Below are 20,071 nucleotides of genomic sequence, written 5' to 3' on the forward strand. Positions count from 1 at the left end.
TGCACCCATTACCAAAACGCCCGAGTAGGTAGGACCCCCCCTTCAAACATCCTCGAACACATTCTCATTATAGTTTGTTTACTGCTGAAATTTTTTCCTGTTATTGACAATAATGGACTCAGCATTGATCGAGTTCCAGTATGAGGAGCTGGTGCAATTAACAAATCGGTTCAGCACAGATCAAGTCCTCGGGAATACCCAGTTCGGAAAAGTCTACCGGGGAAAACTCGAACCAGGAAACTCCACGAGCCCGAGCGCTGATGAGATCATTATTAAAGTCTGGCGATGGCCTCAGCTGTATACGGATTATTTTTGGTCCGGAGAATGGGAAAGTGCTCGGCTGGCGATGAAAGTACGTGCGCTGCTTTCCTATTGATTTGACGATTATATATACACGCTTTGCTTCATAAAATAAGTTTTTTTTTCCCCATTCCGGCACGAATTATAAGTTTGTATGCAGAATGAGATACTCGTCCACGAAGAGATTAGGTCCCATCCAAGCGTGGCGAAGTTGATCGGATACTGTGACGAAGACGGTCATGACGCGCTTATTTACAATCTCAAGCCACTCGACAATGTCCAAAATCTAATACCTAAAGGTGTCATTGATTTCGTCCTTCTTCTAATCAGTTGTTAATACGAACAATCCAATTCCTCAATCTCGCCTGCTTGTTATGTTAATCTTTATTTAGGATTTGAATTAACTCTATCTAATTAAGGGTGTCTTCCGTTATTTCATTGTTCACTAGCCGATCTTGAAAAGAAATCAATTAAGTTTCTCTTTGCAGAAAATTTCAGATGGCTACACCGAGTGAAGGCAATTTTACACTTAGCGTTTTTCATTGAGTACTTGCACGCCCATAATCCGCAGTACTTGCTTCTCAATTTAGATGCACGTCACCTTATGCTTGACGAGGTTATTACTAATTTTTCACCTCGCAATTGGTAGATCAGTGATTAATTGCTTCCGATCATGACAGTCTTTAACCCGAAAACTGTTCATTGTATGTGCAGGGATACAATCTAAAAATATTAGATTTCAGTATGTTTCTTGGTGGAACTTTTCAAGATTTGGTGAAAGCACCAGATACTGGAAGAGCTCTCAATGGAAGTTTTGGTTACACCGATTATCCTGCTTTATTATGTTAGTACGTAGAAACTTTTCCTTTTCTTTATCGCTATTTTGTTCATCCCAGCGAAATATTTTGCAATGTCTTTGTTGCATGATAATTGGTTTATAACAATAACTATATATCTAGAAGAAGTTGAGACGATGGCTCCGGGTTTTATATGTGGCAGATTATTCAAAGGGTCTGGGACCGTGGTCTGACATCTTTGCATTTGGTGTCCTCGTTCTCGCGTTGATCAGTAAAAGAGCCTATGATCCTGAAGAAGAAGGAATTCGCTATGAGTTGGTTCTTGATGTGTGGGCCAAATTACAGCACGAAGAAAGACCCAAAAGAGTGAGGAAAAACCTGAGGTATTCAAAGTACTCCAAGTTTTTCCTCGTCCACAAAAGCCTGATATCGGGTAAAGGCTATTCCCGTCGCGACGGTTTTGCTCTTACAAGGCTGGCAATGGAGTGTGTAGAGGATTCAGTTTGTTCCCGGCCCTCGATCAATGAAGTTGTCAACTTTCTACTCAAGTTAAAAATTGTTCGGCGTTATGGTTCTGATCTGGGCGTCGACCATCTGCTTTGCCTCCGCAAGGAACACGCTTAGTTACGCTTGATGGCTAATAAGATCATGTTATGGTACTGCTTTTCAATTTTCTGCAATTTAATTTTCTGCTTCCTAATTTCCTCCTCGTCCCTCTCCCAAAAATACAGTTCATATTATACGGTTCATAGAACCTAAGTCTTTAGAATCGGTTGTCATGACCAGTAACCCAAAAAAAATTGGTTATCATGGAACACTTGTAATTTTCTTTTTTTATTGGTACTGGCAGCTTAGATATGTCATTCACTTTATTAAGCTGGTGATCCTATTTTTTTTTAGTAACATATGTTGAGAAATTATATATATATATGAGGTGGACAGTTAATTGTTGCGGACAACCGAAGTTTTATTAATGGAATAGACCCAAAACCACCGGACTAGGAAAAGAGATTTAAAGAAAGAGCAAAAAACATAGGTGATCAAACGGGCAGAAAGGGAAAAACAAAAGCGATCAAATGGGCTCTATCGGTCTCGATCCACAACATTCTCAAATGAGATCATTGAGCGTTCTAATCACTTCATTCATAGTGGGACGACCTTCAGGGCGTTTTTTGGTACAGTTGATTGTAAGCTCCGTCAAAGCTAAAGCGCTGTCCTCACTAGCACAAGATTCAACAGCCATGAAGTTATTGTGAACCACATGTTTTCCAGCTATTTCAAATAGAACTTTTGCCCACTCCTGCAATTCCTTCTCTTCGCCCCTTTTCACTTGCCTCTTTAGGTCCATGCTTCGAGATAGTAGTTGAATCAATACTATCCCAAAACTAAAAACATCTGATTTCTTTGTTGGTGGAGCACCTAGCAAAGGCAAAATATATATAAATCCTCATGTTTTGTAAAATATTATAAAAAATATACACAAGTTAATTAAAAACAAAAAAGTAAAATATAGGCGATTTTATATCACAAGTCATGTTTGTAAAATATCAAAATATTTCAAAGAATGTATTGTTTGATGAATTGACATACACAAGTCGTACCTATAGCCAATTCAGGGGCAGAATAGCCCCTTGTAAAATTGCAGAAGCCTCTACTACCATCCCTTGAGAGGGTCCCAAAGTCAGTGATCTTTGCTTCCTTTCCCTATGAATTTCGACAAGTAAAATACTCTAAAAATGTGAGGTTTTTGAACATTCATTAATCATCAGTCATTGTACGGACTTACTTGTGTGAGCAAAATATTTTGAGGCTTAAAATCCCCGTGCACATAGCCTTTCCCATGGATGTGCTCCAATCCTTGAGCAATGCCTTTTAGGATTCTCACAACATGATTCCAACTTAATCCTAAGAGGGGCGATAATATTTCATGAATTACTAGTGTACATGTACTTTTGTTATAAAAAAATTTACTAATGATAAAAATAAAATCATATAGAGTAGAATTAACCTGCTATATCATCAGCAAGATTGCTAGACATGCGCTCGTAGACTAAATAATACTTATCATTGTCTTCCCCATAAGCAATCAAGGGCATAATATTCTCATGTCGAAACTTCTCTCCAGCCATATTCTCATTCTATGAATTAAAAAAAAATAGTCATTAATCATGTCTTCTTCTTTTTTTCTTTTGGCTGGAAGTCAGCTTAATCATGTCGCCTCAATCAATAATCATAGATTGAATAAAAGAATAATAATCAATATTATATAATTAACTCACCTACTTCAAACTGTTGCCTTTTGGTGGTAGACTTTCCTTCTGAAACTTTTATGGCAACACTCTTATGATTGAAAACGCCCTTGTGTACTACTCCAAAACATCCGCTGCCAATTTCACCATTGTAAGTTAACTCATTTATGTTGCCTTCGTCCAATTTTTGTGGAGCCATTAACTCTTGTTTTGCCGAATTTGAACCTCCTATTAGCAGTATATTCTTTCATATATTGAGCGATATATACAGTCGACAAGCCTCTCAAACATTTATGCAAATGAGAAATGAGTTAGACGTGATATTGGGATCCTACATTTTGCGTGTTCAAAACTCACACCTATTTTATTTCAAAGAACATGAGATTCAAACATCCCGGTTCAGTTGTTAGTTCTCAATTTTGCACGAGTTAAGAAATTAATTCAATTTATGTTTACTCCCTTCTAATTTAGTGAAATAAAATGTGCACGACTTAGTGTTCCATGCGTAAAACCACTTACAATTTAGAGTTTTGATCAATAAAACTGTCGAGTAATATATGTGTTTTATCAATGGCTTCCGTGATACTAATAAATTTAGTTAATAATTTTTCTTATCAACTTGAACCTTTGTTTTTTTAACTTTTTCGGTCCTTAATTTTTTATTTACGGAGGTACTGACTAGCTTTGGACTGAATCAATCCTTACGATTGATTTTGCTCGTACATCTTCATATGGTTGACGAAAGTAAGTTCTACGAGTTTCTAACCTCTATGCGTTACATAATTCATGAAAATGATATCCAATGGATGTTATGTGTTTATTATGTCAACCAGTGAAAGGGCCCACACTTCGTCGGATGCCCATTTTTTATTTTTATTGGCTCTGGAATATAAAATTTCATAGCTAACTTATGAAATATGCGTGCTAAGTAATTAACTAAATGTCCAATATGTTATATTACTATAGAAGGATTTGCACTACGCACAGAAATAAATGATTTTTTTTAATTATACTCAAACTAAATTATTTTTAGAAGTATATTTCTAAAGTCATTTTAATTCTTTGGGTCACATACTATGTCTTTCATAATGTGAGTAGCTTTTAATTCAGTTTGAGCCATTTTTTAATTGAAAAAAGCATTGTTTCTTCAATTAAGAATATGTAATAATTAAATAAACCAAAAAATTTAGGAAAAAAACAAAAGAAGAAAAAGAGAAGTGATGGCCTGTAAATGTGAGGTTAGTAAAAAAAAGGAGAGAGATGAGAGTGAGAGAAATATTATATATATATATATATATATATATATTTTTTTTTTTCTGAATAGGAGAATTATGAATTAAATACTTAATAGTTAAAAACAGTGTATGAATTTAACAATTTAGCATTAACTTTCTCCATATCCAATGAATCTTAATTTAAAAGACTATTTTATAGCAGACATTTAATTTTTAGGAGAAGGAAAGTAACATCAAGGAACTTCTTTCCCCCTTTTGTAATATAGATATATCATGATTGACACATAATCTTTTGCTTGCACATGGGAAAAAAAAACTCATCTTTATTGCAGTGGTATAAAACATGATGTCATGATTCTATTTATGTAAAAATAAGTTTTTCCGCTAGCTTTAGTTTCAACTAATGGCAGCACAATGAATCCTCATGCCCCTATTATTTGAATATTAAAATGCATTTCTAATATAAAGTACAATGAAAAAATTAATAAAAGAAAGGCAAAGATGAGAATTGAGGGAAAAGGGTTTCAAACCCGTGCAAGAAAGGCAAAAGGAGGGTAGTTTTGCTGGCCCAACTATCCGATATTTATTATTCACTTTTGATTCATATATTAATACTAGGTTTTTTAGTCCATGCATTGCACGGTACTTTCACAACAAATATATTTTTATTTACTTAATTTAAACTTATTTTTTTAGTTAAGTTTCAAAAATTTCATGAGAAAATATTCTATTTTATTTAGTATAAATATCTACTAATTATATCAAAATATCTAGAAATTTTCATCAATTCATGTATTACAAATATATTGGAAAGTAAAAAAAAATAGTGTGTTATGTTTTCAAAATTATGAATTTTCTATTCAGATAAAAAATAGTAATTATAACTTTTTTCATTGCACTTGCTTTTGTATTATATGTTGTCGCGGATCCGCTCTTGAGATCTTAACCTCTTTGATGTACAATGGGATATTTTATTAATTAAGATTTCTGATGAGTTATCAAAAAAACTGAGGTAATTTTTTATTTTTTAAAAAGTCAAATTTCACTATTTATTGTGCTATCTTTACTCAAATTGTATATATTAAATTTCGTAAATTTGATTAATTTTAGCTAAAATGAGTCAATTATTTTCATGAGAGATTTACTTAATTAAGGCTTTATAAGATTTGCAATAGTTTAAAACATTATTCAATAAAGTTTAAATTCATATAATTAACTTTTCTATTTTCCTACGATTATGAATATTTATTTACTATTGAAATAACAATAATGATTCAAATTAATGTATTCTTCGTTTTCACATTTGCTACTATTATTTATAATAATATATATTGTTAATTAATTTATATTTAACATATTAATCTATGAGTTACAATACATTAACTATTATACCCCTTTTATTATACAACACTGACGATAAGATTTACATTGAATTGGCATTAGCATTGATAGTAAAAGTACTATTATGAAACCATCTGATGCAAATAATTAGTAGATTTTATCTTTTATAACAGATTTGTTAATGTTGGGAGGTGAAAGTCAATATCTTTTAGTATCATATTTAACTATTTTAAGTATTGATCTTAATTTGTTTCTCCCATATAAATATAACATCTCACCGCTAAGATATATATATTGATCGAAATGCATATATACACTCTAATGCATTAATTTTACTCAAGTTTATATATCTAAATTCATATAAAGTAAGCTCAAATTTGTATAATTTTAGCTAAAATGACTCAATTATTTTCATAAGAGATCAAGGTATATTTATTTTAATCAAATATCATATAATTATTTGAGGTTTGAGAATAATTTTAAAAATATTTTTTCCATTTTTAGTATATATGTGACTTAATTTTATATATATTTACAATTACATCACTCTTTATTTACATTTAATTTATGTAAATATATCATTAATATAGTATTTATTTTCTTTGAGACAGTAATTTTTAATTCTCAATATCATTTACACATTTACTTTTATGACCTATATTCAAAAAACTACCTTTCTAACCCTATTTAATGTGTGGGTTAGAACTTTATATATATATGTACACATTTACTTTTATGGACCTCATAATATTTAAAAAATTACCTTTCTAACCCTATTTAATGTGTGGAATATATCTGTGTATATATATAGATGACATTCGAAGGAGGAGGGTGTAGTATAGCGGCACACGTTCTCACTTGCCAATCAAGAGGTTATAAGTTCGATTTTCACTGTGGGGTTACCCGCATAGATAGAGCCAAGACTTTTTATCAGGAAGGTAACATATCTGTGTACACTAGTATTATGCCCGTGCATTCACCTTTTTTTTTTTGGTAAACTGCATGGATGATATTATCATCTATAAATATTGTATTTACATTACATCATTTGATGCAATTAATCGTGCAAAATTTAATGTCAAGAGCTCAACCACCAACTTATTTATGTACCTAGTACACGGGCTCGGCCCAATTTCACATTCGTTATTCCCGAGTGGGAGGGAACAATCCTCGAGATTTACTTAGACATCCCAACAAACTAGCATCCGACACCTCTTTTCGAGGTTGTTCTCAGCCCAGATCATTGCCACCATTGGATTCCTAAGCCCCATATGCGGTAACTGTAAGGAAAGCAATCACTCCTCACAAAGTTGCTGGCTTAAAAGCGGCAGATAAGTTTGAACAGACCGAACAAAGCTTCACTCCTCACAAAGAACACCCTTCCAACTGAAATTCTATACATTGACAATATCAGAGTTTTGTACAAGGCATGTCGAGCGCTACTTCAACTGTCGCTATTCATTGAGCAGCCAAATACTGCAAGCATGCAGAATACCTTCTGAAGAGAAGAAGGAACGTACTATTCTAGAGAAGAGCACGTCTTGACTCAGTAACTAGCTTTCTCAGCGATGGAGATTTCCTCTCTAAGAGAATCATAAAGGGTCTCCACCACGTTAAGCAGGAACGCATCTGAGCCATGTTTTGCAAGCAAGGAAACCGAAACAGGCAAATTTTTGTACATTCCCAGAGGTATGCTTACCTGTGAAATGTGCCGAGGATGTAAAACGATCAACATTACGAGGGAAAGATATTGTAGTACATAAACTGGAGGGATAGAGCAATACCTGGCAGAATCCAGATACTCCTGCAATTGACAGCAAGCTAAATGCCCTTGCTCTGAATATCTCGAGAGTGGATGGATCCGTTTGTAATTTAGGCGGAGGCCCTGGGACTGTGGGGATCACGAGAATGCCGTCATCCTGTAATCAAGAAATTTTGTTGATTTGGCAAATAAGTTGCTTGAGAAACTTAAACGAAGGGTATGAAAATTATTTCTAACAAGAAAAAAGAAGTTTGTGATATTCTTCAGGAACTAGCATGGCCAATGCAGTAATTTGGGCTCCTGAAAAAGGAACTATATTGAACACTTTATTTGCTTTTAAATGTTTGAGCTCCGAGAAACAAACTCTCGTGAACTTTCAGGACAAATTGGCCAAAAATAGTCTTGTAAATGATCAGTGGCTGAACTTCCTATGGTAAATGAGTGCATAACAATTAGATACTAATGATCAAAAGGATATTACAGGAAGTACCCCAAGAAAAGCAGTAAGAGCAGCATGAAATTCTTTCTTCACCAAGCGACACACGTCGACTTTTTTCTCACTCACTCTGACGGCTTCCCAGACCCGTTCTGATATTCCTGGACCCAAGTCGGGTCTGACTGTCTCGACCCATTCTCCATGGTTATTCTTGAATTCATACCTATGCTTGAAAGAAAAGTTTCAATAACTCCTCATTATTTCCACGTTCACTCAGTCAAGCAGAAGCATTCGGGAGTAGACCAGATCATGGGCTAGGCCAAGTAGATCCACGCCCAGATTTTCAAGCCAAGCCCAGCCCTGTGCCGAAGGATGCCCGTTTGATGGGACAGGCCAACACTAGGGTCGCCCAAGCCCATAAATTGATAATTCCTTTTACTGAAAGTTTATGAAAAATAAAGATACACATGACCTTATAAAGGCCAACCAACGGTTGCAGACTAAGCTGCGACAATTTTAACAAGGCTGAATTTTCTGTCAAGGTCCTAAGTCCAAGCCCGCCAAGTTGTGGGCAGGCCTTGGGGTTGCACTGCACCACAGGGTCATGATCAAATCGACATCACAACCAGTTGAAGGCAAAAGAAGCTAGAGATCTGTACCTTTGAAGCAATCGCATTGCACTAGAAAGAGCTGCCAAGGATGGTATGTTATAGACGTTTTCATCACCTCCTTTACTCATAAAGCAGTCCAAGGATGGAACATTATCCTTCACGTAGTCCCCAAGAGTGGTCTTCTTAACAACATGACCTGCATTTTATTCAACGGTAAAAGCTAGTTTCAACTGAAAAGAAACAAACTGGCTTGAACGAGTAATTCGACGATTCTATGTAATATCATATATGCGAACTCTTTCCTCTCCTTTTCATGGTACTGCAGTGCTGGACAGTAAGGTTACCTCCAAATGTCTTCTCAACGGATTTCACGAGAACTTGAGCCACCCGATCCTTTGGGATGCTTAGAAGCTGAAAACAATCCTCTGCAATAATGATCTGACTAGGTCTGACATAATCTACCTGAGGCGATTTTAGAAGAACATTTCCAACTTGTTTCAGTACCTTTGGATCTCTAGCAAACCATCCTGGAGAAGGACATAATCATTAAATGGTATTCCAATCATAACAGCATAAAGAATATGAATAAATTGATGCCCAATAGCAGAGCTTTTTACCAAGCGTAAACCAGCCAAGGTTATCGAAATATGTTGAAGGAAGTTTCATGTATCAGCAACTAAGCACGAACATTTGTGCTATTGATTTAAGTCATCATATAGTAAAAGTGAGCGAGAAGAAACCGAAAGAACTAGCATAAAATCCTAAAGTTTTCCAGTCTTCTTCAGTCAGTAATCTCCTCTAATCTTTCGAAATCAAAGGTACCATTTCTAATGGAAAAGGAGAAGTGGCTTAAATCTTACCCACTGTATCAAAACTCTGCGCCATTGGTATAACTCCACTCGTTGAAACGACATCATGTGAAGGCCGAAATCCATAAATTCCACAGTACGATGCGGGAACTCTTACACTTCCACCAGTATCAGTTCCTGCAGCAAATGTGTCCTTCAGTCTCAATTAACTTCTTGACCATAAACTAATGTCCAAAACATTTCATAATGGGGAAACAGTCTTACCAAGAGAGAAATCTACAAGCATTGCACCCACTGCAACAGCAGACCCACTAGATGATCCCCCGGGTACCCGATCCGGTGCACATGGATTTCTCGGCGTGCCGTAATGTTTATTCTCCCCATTTATACTGCCACGAGAAAATCGTTCATCTTCATCAGTTCCATCCCCACCATTCGCATCACAAGGACACAATAATACTTTCAAATATAAAGAACCCAAACCTCGATCCATCGCTACGAACCTGTAAGCCATTTCATCCATGACAGTTTTACCAACACATGTGGCACCTGCTTCTAACAACGCCAACACCGTCGGAGCCGTAGAGCAGGCGGCCGAGTGAGTCCTCGCCCAGTCGGGGTTCCCGAACCCAGTGACTTGCCCTTCCACATCAAACCTGCAATCCAGCACATAAATTACTCTTTTCAGCAGCATATTGACAGACAGCAGCCCAAACCAAGTAACAGGCGATGAAGGAATACTGGGAGCTGGATAAGAGCAGCGGGGACTCAACTCACATCTCTTTAATGGCGAAGGTGAGGCCGTTCAGTGGGAGAGCGGGGGAGGGTTTGGCGGGTTGGAGAAGGAATTTGGTCATGAAAGCTCCATAGTCAGAAGCCATTGCACACATTATCCTCTCCTCTGACACTTCCTCTTCAACTGCTCTGTTTATCGGAGAGTCTGATAGTAACGACGAAAGTCCCATTGGAACTCAATTGGCACCCTGAAGTCTTTGATATTTCAAAATACACCCTGAAGTTTTAGGTTTTGGCTTATTTTGAGGATGATAGTTGATCCATCCTTCCTCCAAATTATCAAGTCACGTGAGGACTTTGTACGAGATGGTTCTAATGTTCGGGCAGCTTGGGACCGCTTCAGAGTCGGACAAGCCTTCCTGAATTCAGGTCAATTTCGGATTCTCCGAGGAGTAATGGGCTCGAGTTTGTGGGGAGTAGCTGCCAGTGCTTCTCGTAGTCTTGCACTTGTAGGCAGGTCAATCTAAAACTCTGTGTTGCAATGAAATTCAATCACTAGCAATTCCGTTCCATAGATCAATACGTCATCAATTTTACTGCCTCAACCTCAGTATATTGTATTCTAAACAAAGTGACTTAAAATACAAAGCATTCAGGAAAAAAATATAAAAGAAAAGATTTAAGATGGAAAAATTGGTAAAATTACAAAAGGTTGAGGACCAAAACTGCTTTTTTTCCTCGAATTAGTGCATAAGACTATATGTATTATATATTATTGGGATTTTGGAATGATCACACGACATGTTGTACATTTGACGATAGTATTCAATCAACCGTGACTATGATCTGCAGCCCCTTGGATAGTTTAGGCAAATTCATCAGATTTTGAGCTCCTTCCTCATTCAGGGCGGATTGGCTTTGTTTGAGATGTGAAGGTTTAGCTGTTGCATTACGCGCCGGTTGCACATGCCATACCTGAGGAGGTGAAAGTTCTGCATCCGTTCTTCTGATACGCCGTTGGTCTTGACCTCCTTCGATGGCAAAGGATATGGACTTGAAATCCCACACTTTCCGTCCGGAACCTCTCTGGCATGGACGGGAATTGCGGTTCATAACCCTTTAAACTAAAAAAAAAGCCAGAGTTACACATGAGCTAGGTAGTAGTATGCTTGGTGCGATGATATGATTTTACTCACTTTTTTTTTTTGCTGAATTTATTCTAGGAGAAAGCAATAGAAAGAAACATGTCGATAATATCGATCTGTTCAGTCTTGTATATCTGCAAACAGCAGAAAGAATAACCTATAGACAACTGATCAATTCTCTAGCATTTCATCCCAATCATTGCAATTCAAAGGGGAGATAGTTCCCTTGGCCTACTGCAAAGAATTTAATCGATAACTTTTACATATGAGCCACTCGCATCTTGGCCATCATTAGAATCAATTTTATGCTCTGATTACGGATCTTTCGCTTCAGTATCAAGAAAGAAACAAATCAGATTCTCCAATTAAAAACCACAACGTAGAAAAGATACCAGCTCTAGGGGATTTGGTTAACTATGGTCTCTGGTAAATCACTGAACCGATATTCGGGCAGCTTCAGCATCGACAAAACTATCAGTTTCTTTTTCATCATCACCTTCATCTCTGCTGCATTCTGGCCCCCCTCACAAGCGGATATATCATAGGAAAGCACATCTTTCCCCTAGAATGAGCACACAAGACCTCCTCAAAGTAAATTCGCAAGATGAGTGAAATAGGCCAAATGTGCCCGACTTATATACAAAAACATGAGGAAGGAATCCCTTTAACACGACTTTAATTCATTTCCGTTGAAATCGATATTATGTTTGAGAATTCGGTAGCCCATAATGGTATCTAATATCTTAGATTTTTTCCGCATTAATTTGATACTTTATCCATAGATATATGAATTATTTGGGGACATAAAGTTGTTAGCAAGAAAGTGGAAAATTAAAAGTTTTCGATCGGACAGCATGTGAAACATGTGCGACCTTTTATTTTATTGCATGCGCTCATGTCAGTACACCACGCGGCAACGCAAGCATCAGTTGAAGAACGTATATATCATATCAAAATTGTTAGAAGAATCTCGCATCCGAGTTTGAGTGAGAGTTACATTATTAGGCTATATAGGGAGCAACTACAAACTCTTTCTTAAGGAGCAGATATTACATTCTCTTTTGCAGAGGCATTCACTTGCAGCCTCTAAGCTCCTAGATGATCAACGAAGCCCGTCCCCATCTATTCAAGTTCATCGTTTCTCCTCCGAGTCCTGCAAGAATGTATTTGTGGTGATATCTGCAACATAGGAATAACAACTGTCAAAAGGTGTACGTATTATTTTTCAACAGTATTTCAGAACGAAATTACCGGGGACCATTCCTTTCCACACTGTCATGTTTCATCTTTGAAAACAATTTGATTATTTGATCATAAACCAGCAACTCACATGCATTCTCGCTCCATTTAGACGAATATAACCTGCTGGAAGAAAGAAGCTATTGTCTTCGGTATCACACAATAAACGAGCAACTTCAACATTGCTATAACTGAACTATCAACATCATCTCCATCTACATCTCCATCAATCTTTTCTCATCACAACCCTCAACCTTGTTAGTCAACACACTCTTCTGCAGTGTGATAAGTCTGGGAATTGAATTAGTTCGATTTTGGGCCGCCTTTGATTAGTTCTGAGTCCAACTGTTATTTTCCAATTTATGCCCTTATCACGGTATAACAGAACTCCTACTATAAACCAGTGGAGATGTGCGGTATCGGTCACACATCTTTGCTTCCAGCAATTTTCCCGAAATTCTACCTGCCATTAGCCAGCGGCGGAAGCTAATTCTCTTGCCCTCTGAGGTGATACCTGCCACCCCTTTCCATGGATCAACGCTCGTTGCTTGGAGCAGAGAAATGCATTAGATAGTTTTTCAACCTCTTCTGTTCTTGGGGAATTTAGCTTCCGAAGGTCGTAAGTTAGTTGTGATTTTCTCATGAAGGAGCAATGGCAGTCTCATCAGAGTTTCTAGTGAACTGCCATGATTTTGACTGGTATATTTTGAGTGCTTTACACAAGCAGAAGACCGGCTTTTCCCATTAAGATCGGCAACTAGTGAATGCATGAAGTTTGCTTTCAGAATCTCAAAACATAATTTTGAGGATGATTGCTGATTTTTCCTACCTTTAAATGGCTCTGTGTAGTCGTGGGGAAGATGGGTGTTCGGGCAGCTTGGGACTTCTTCAGAGACAGATGAGCCTTTCCCTGTTCAGGACGATTTCAGGTTCTCCGAGGAGTAAGATGCTCGAGTTCGTGGGTTGCTAGTAGTGCTTCACATAGTCTTGCATTTCCAGCTCAGTTGAAAACTCTGTGTTGCAATGAATTTCAATCACTCGTGATTCCATTCCATAGAATTTATATTAATGCCTCAATATAATGTATTTTAAACAATGTGGCTAAAATTACAGGACAAGAATATTCGCCAAACCCGTGAAAGGTTGACGAGCAAAATTGCTTTTCCCCTAATATTATTACATAAGACTATATGTACATTAGATTACAGATCAGTGATCACAGATATATTAGGTCATCAGTTGGAATGATCACACATGTTGTACGTAGTGTACATGGATGAAAGTATTAAATCAATTGTGACTATGGTCTGCAGCCTCTTGGACTATTAGACAAAGCCATCAGATTTTGAACCCCTTCTTGGGCCAGGACGGTGCTCTCTGCAAGGGCATCCTGATGTGAAGTGAAGGCTTAGCTTTCGCATTATAGGCCCATTGCACATAACATGCTTGAGGTAGCGAAGTTTTGCATCCATTTCTTTGAATCCCTTTGCCTTGATCAGCTTGTCAGAAGTCATCGACTTGAACCCCCCACTTTCAGTTCAGAACCTCTCTGGCTTGGACGGGAACTGCGGTCGATAACTCTTTAAACAGAAAAGCGAGAGTTATACATAGCTAGTAAGCATTGGTGGGATGATATACACACTTCAAAGAAAAATATTGGTTCGACAAGTAATTGACTCCAAAGATAAAAATTCGTGGTCGCTTGAATTCGTTTCAGTGAAAGAAGTAGAAACTCGTTGATAATATCGGTTCTTAAGTCTTCTATATCGGCAAACAACAAAGAGAATAACAATAGACAACTCAAATCTCTACCATTTCTTTCCAATCCTTCCATATAAAGGGAAGATGGTTCCCTTGACAGACGGCAAAGAATCTAATCGACAACAAATGTTACCTATGAGCCGCTCGAATCTTGGCCATTCATCAGAATATGCGTGCTCTGATTACTGATGTTTTTCTTGAGTATCAAGACAGAAGTGAATCAAATTCTCCAATAGAAAAAACCACGACGTAAACTAATGATTCCTAATTCGTTTGACAACGGACCTAATCTTGATCGGGAAAAATAACATCTTATCTGGCGAATAAGCAATCTGATATACACCTCCCTGAAAATCACAATCTTAAAAATTCATCATGCGCACAAAATTGATAGAGATGTTGTCACAAAAAAATAAAATAAAAAACCGATAGTGATATGCGGCGAATTTAGTTCTAAGCCATCTCATATCTATTGATTAATGATCTGCTAAAATAGATTCATACACTATATTTGGCATCTCAGCCTCGTATTGGACTGATTGAGAACACAATGATAGTCGTTCTCTCAGTCTCTAATCTCTATATCTTGGATTTGCTGGAAGCTTCAACCCCTTTTGGTACTCCGATGCTTTTATCAAAACGAAAACACCAAATGTAAACGAGCTCTTCTGCCAAGCAGCAATACTTGGTGCCAGCTGGGTGGGCGATCGGCCAACCAGTTCCTGCCAATGTCCCTCAAGACCTAGAGGAAGCATCATACCACCGAGGAGGCCTTTCCACCTCCTGCCTATATCTGCAAACAACAAAAGGGATAATCATTGACAACTCATCAATCATCTAGCAATTCATTCCAATCCTTGCAAATTCAAAGGGAAGATAGTTCCCTTGAAGGACTACACTGCAAAGAACTTAATCGATAACAGGAGTTAGATACTAGTCCCTTCGAACTTGGCCATTAATCAGAACTTTATGCTTTGATTACTGATCTTTTGTTTCAGTATCAAAGAAAGAAAAAAAAAATCAAATTCTCCAATTAAAAAGCACAAGGCAAGAAAGATACGAGCTGTCGGGGATTCGGTTGACTGCGGTTTCTGGTAAATCACACTGATCTGATATTCGGGCAGCTTCAACATCTATAAAACCCACCAGTTTCTTTGTCATCACCACCTTCATTCCCACTGTGTTCTTCCTCCCTCACAAGCCTCAAACTCATCTGAAAGCACATCCTTTCCTTTGAATCATGAACGAACTGCTCAATTTAAAACTGTGAGACGGGCCAAACGGGCCCGACTTATATAGAAAGAGTGAGGACTCCCCATAACCGTCCACTTTAATTCCTTTCTGTTTATATTGATAGTACATTTCAGAATCAGTTGCCTGATAATGGAAAGTGATATCTTAGATTTTTTCAGCATTAATTTGATGCTTTATGCATATATATTTGAATTAATTAACCAGGGACATAAACATGTTACCGAGAAAGTCGAGATGTCACAGGTTTCAATTGGATGCACACGAATCATGTGAGACCATTTAGCGGACGTGCTCATGTCAGCACATCACACGAAAACACAAGCATTTGTTACTCACAAGTCTGATAGACGAGCAACTTCATCAGTATAACTGAACTATCAATTTCATCTTCATCAACCATATCCATCCTTCTGGCCAAAAAATAAAAGTGAAAAATGAAAAATCATGTGAGAAGAACAAGCGATTGACAACGGGCATACTAAATGACAGGCTTATGTAAATTAGTATAATTTATACAGCACCAAACATACAAGCAAAGCTCATGCCAGTATATCGCCTCCGCAAATTAGAACATCTCACTTCCTATTCCTTGCTCTGGCTGCTGAAGGCTTGTGCTCCTTGTGTGATGTTTTAGCTGATGATGGATCTGTTCGGTGTTGCAAAATCTGATCCCTTGTAGACCTACTTGTGCTCCTTTTTCTTGACTTTTCCCTGTACTTGCTAGCCCAGCTACCTCAAATACACCTTCGTTCAAAAACTACTACTCAAACTCCCCAACGGACCGTGCAAGATATAACTTCTTTTTCCTTTTTTTCTTTATATATATATATATATTTATATTTATATGTATGTATGTATATACTATTCCCTATAGTATCCTAACCAATGACGAAACTGAACCTATATATGAGTTGCTTAACTCATAATTTTTTTTTCAAAACATAACTGCAAATCACTAATCTTCTTTTCCTCTTTACCCTGCTCGGCTGAGAACACTAAAATAGAACTGCATACTATTTGGGTCCCATATGAGTCCAATTTCATCATTGGGCTTGACATTCCTCCGCTTTACAAATTTTTCAATCCAGCACTTGTTGAGAACGAAAGCCTCCATCGACCACCAGTACTTGAACACCATCAGGTCCTTGAAGTCCGTGTCGAGGTCCAGCATGGTGACGCTCATCCCTTCATTGCTCCCGATCTCAGCCGCCATCTTGTCGCTCATGAGGGGGAGAACGTGGGTCTTAACAAGGGCTTTTGGGACTAGCAACCTCGATTGGCTGCCGACATCACTCTTTTCCAACTTCTTCTTAATCTTCCAAGGACTCTCGCAGAGAACCAGCTCTATGGACACGCACTCTTCTTGAGCAGTCTCGACATGGTCATAGTATCTCAGCAAAGCAACCTTATGGATCGTCGACTTTGTCTTCGCCTCCTCCGCTCTGGACTTCTTCCTGCTCTGGGATAGTTGTGTCATGAGATTCGAGCGCCTAGAGTTTTCAGAAGCAGCACTATTATGGGGAGAGAGTCGATCCTCCGAGGTAGACATCTTTGGCAATCGATTCGAAATGAACCGTATTAGGAGAGGGTTAAGTTTTAAACAGAGAAAATCGATAACCTTATGCTAATTCCTTCGGATCATGGAATTTAAATGGTGCCAAGGCAATGTTCATTTATATAATATATAGCGGTAGAAATCTTATTTTTGTTATACTATAGAAAATATAGTACTATGATATATCTTTTGTGAACTCTTGAATCGAATTGGTAAAACTTCTCCTATGTATATCTATTTCAGTTTTTTTTTGGTGGAGATATCTATCTGTTTCAGTTTAAAGCTAAACTTTTGGAGCAAGACTTCTATGGACAAGATAATTATTTATTTTTGCAGACATTCTTTTCTCTTATATTGAGCTGAGAATATCCGGGATTTGATTTTTAATTTGTCCAATAGGATTTGATTACTAAATCTATTTCTTTTGGTCAATATTTTCAAATTATATATATATATATATATATATATTCTTAGTTACCTATTTATCTATTAATAATTAAATACTGTTTTTTTCCCTTCTTGTCGGTAGATTATATATCTTTTTCTTGTTGAGTTCCGCTTCCAAATTGTTTTTGAATTCGTTTTTCTTTTATGTTGTTTTTTTTTTTGCGTCCTTTTCTTTGTTCTCTTCTCCTAAAATAAGTAGATGTTAGTAAGGTTGACGAACTTATCCGTCCAATTAAGCAAAATCGATAAATTTTTCCGATGTGTTTCCTGATGTTCGAAAGTCCAACTGACTACAATTAATCTAGTTCGGGTAGAGTGGATCTACTAAAAGGTAAAACTCTAATAATTAAGAATTTTCTCGGTTTCATAATACTTGAACGCGGGACTTACAAGCGCCGAACCACTTGAACTAATTCTTATTGGTAAAATCGATATAAACTTCTCCTATAATATATCTTGTGGAAAAAGAATTGTGATAATGAAATAATATCTCAATTCACAACTCAAGTTAGCAAAATATTCCTGATGGCATAGATATTAGCTAGATCCATGGGGTATATTGCCACGCTATAGCACCTCAATTTAGCCTTATTGCCTTTATCTATTAGTTTAAAGTAAAAATTAAATCTAAGGCCGAATTATCGAGGACACAAGGAACCAGAGTCACTTGCTACATTTTTAAAATTAAATCTTAGCCATTAAAAATTTTCATTCTCCAGTGTTAATATTTTAAGATCAAATCCGTCCACTGAAATAGATAGAGCTATCATACCCTTATTATCTGAGAGCCCGATGTTTAGGTTACAAGGCGGCAAACTCTAACCTCCTCATCGAGAAGAGAAAAACCACCCTTTCAGATTATAAATGAACAAGAAACATTCGACGTGATAAGTCCTAATGAAATCTTCACAACTTACATCGATTAATATTCGGTCCAAGAAGAGCAATCAATAGATACTGACTATGACGCGAGAAGAAAATGTGAAGGAATTGTTTGTGTTAACTTCCACTTTCAGAATTGCAAAACAGGGCTGGAGCGGGAGAATCTCAACTCTATGCCCATGCGGAATACTGGGCCAATCCGGATTACAATTCTTAATCCCCCACCCAGGCAGATCGTAAAAGCTTTCATGGTAATTTTAGAAAAGAAAAAGAATTCTCCACTTGTGAACTGTTTTTCCTAATTCAGCCTACTAAGGGTCATGTAAGTAGAAGTCAATATGGATTGATTCGACATTTGTTTCTTTTAAGTAAGGTTTTAAATTCAAATATTTGACTGAAGAAAATTCATGCAGGAAAGTTTTACCCTTTAGTTGACCGACTTGACTTGATCTTAAATAATTGAGGGCCACTAGACTTCCGTGTGTACAAGGTGGTACTCACTAAAAGGAAAAAGATATATCATACAAGTAGAAGATTTTGACATTACATAATGTTAGAAGAATCTATATAGATGTGAAGATTTCACTTCCCATGCTAACATAAACACTCCAAATGACTTCACTATTTCTTTTTAATTTGGCGACCAATTTTTCCTTCCCAATAGTATATATTTCAATCAATCAATCAATTAAATATGTAATTTTTTGGCAAACTACAAGTAGTCGAACGTATATCGACTTAAAAGTTCGATCAAATAGGTGGTAAGACCTAAACTTATACAAAACCATGGAATTTTTTTCCCTCGGCCACGTGTGGAATCTGACAATTATTGCTCTCAACACCCACAAATTGAATGATTGACCACAAGTCGAGCTCTCTGTGCTTGGACTAGCTAATGTAAGGTGGGCTTCCTATTTCACACTCAAACTGAGCATATGTTAGCCCCGCATGAGCATTTGAGTCGCACTTTTGAAAACTCTCCACATTGGCCATTGAGCCCAGTATGTGTTAGCCTCACATGAGCGTGTGAAACCTGCTCTAATACATTTATACTGCGTTTGGTTTCAAAGTAGGATTTTAAAATCAGCTTTTCATTTTGAAAAAAAGTGGTATAAATGAACTCACCCTTTTACTTTGTATGAGTTATTTTTGTTGTGGAAAAAGAATGGTATAAATGGGGTCCACCCTTTGATTTTGCATAAGTTATTTTGTTTTATTGTGGGTAGAATTAAGTTATAGGAGGATTTTAAAATTCTACTATGAAACCAAATAAGCCTTTAGAATTTTCACTAGGTTATGAGTAGTATCTTATTACGGTTGTATTATCTAGTATTACCTTCTCGTACCTTTCTTAGTATCCTTAGCATCTCGTATTTTTGTTAACTGTCTTTCATTTAGGATAGATATTATACGTGCCTATCATCCTTAGGATTTTTCCTTTTTGCCTTGATGTACAAAGACCTTATAAGGCCACTCTTCCTGATGAATAATACAGAGAAGAATATTTTGCCAT

The 20,071-nt window shown here is 36.9% G+C and overlaps 2 protein-coding genes across 2 annotated transcripts; both read right to left on the minus strand.

Annotated features, from left to right (window-relative positions):
- Positions 1-2,205: 2,205 nt before the first annotated feature.
- LOC116214363 (probable inactive receptor kinase At1g48480) lies at positions 2,206-3,226 on the minus strand. The gene is made up of 4 exons (XM_031549779.1): positions 3,106-3,226; positions 2,884-2,966; positions 2,699-2,801; positions 2,206-2,516 (listed from the first exon to the last, which is right to left on the minus strand). Exons 1-4 carry the CDS (start codon positions 3,224-3,226, stop codon positions 2,206-2,208), a joined length of 618 nt encoding a protein of 205 aa, XP_031405639.1.
- Positions 3,227-7,000: 3,774 nt separating this feature from the next.
- On the minus strand, positions 7,001-10,451 carry LOC116213038 (amidase 1). The gene is made up of 9 exons (XM_031547843.1): positions 10,318-10,451; positions 10,044-10,196; positions 9,805-9,929; positions 9,592-9,717; positions 9,076-9,258; positions 8,780-8,927; positions 8,175-8,343; positions 7,707-7,841; positions 7,001-7,621 (listed from the first exon to the last, which is right to left on the minus strand). Exons 1-9 carry the CDS (start codon positions 10,428-10,430, stop codon positions 7,469-7,471), a joined length of 1,305 nt encoding a protein of 434 aa, XP_031403703.1. The 5' UTR covers positions 10,431-10,451; the 3' UTR covers positions 7,001-7,468.
- Between the last annotated feature and the right edge of the window lie 9,620 nt (positions 10,452-20,071).

The sequence above is a fragment of the Punica granatum genome, chromosome 7 (assembly GCF_007655135.1).
Source record: "Punica granatum isolate Tunisia-2019 chromosome 7, ASM765513v2, whole genome shotgun sequence".
Classification (NCBI taxonomy): domain Eukaryota; kingdom Viridiplantae; phylum Streptophyta; class Magnoliopsida; order Myrtales; family Lythraceae; genus Punica; species Punica granatum.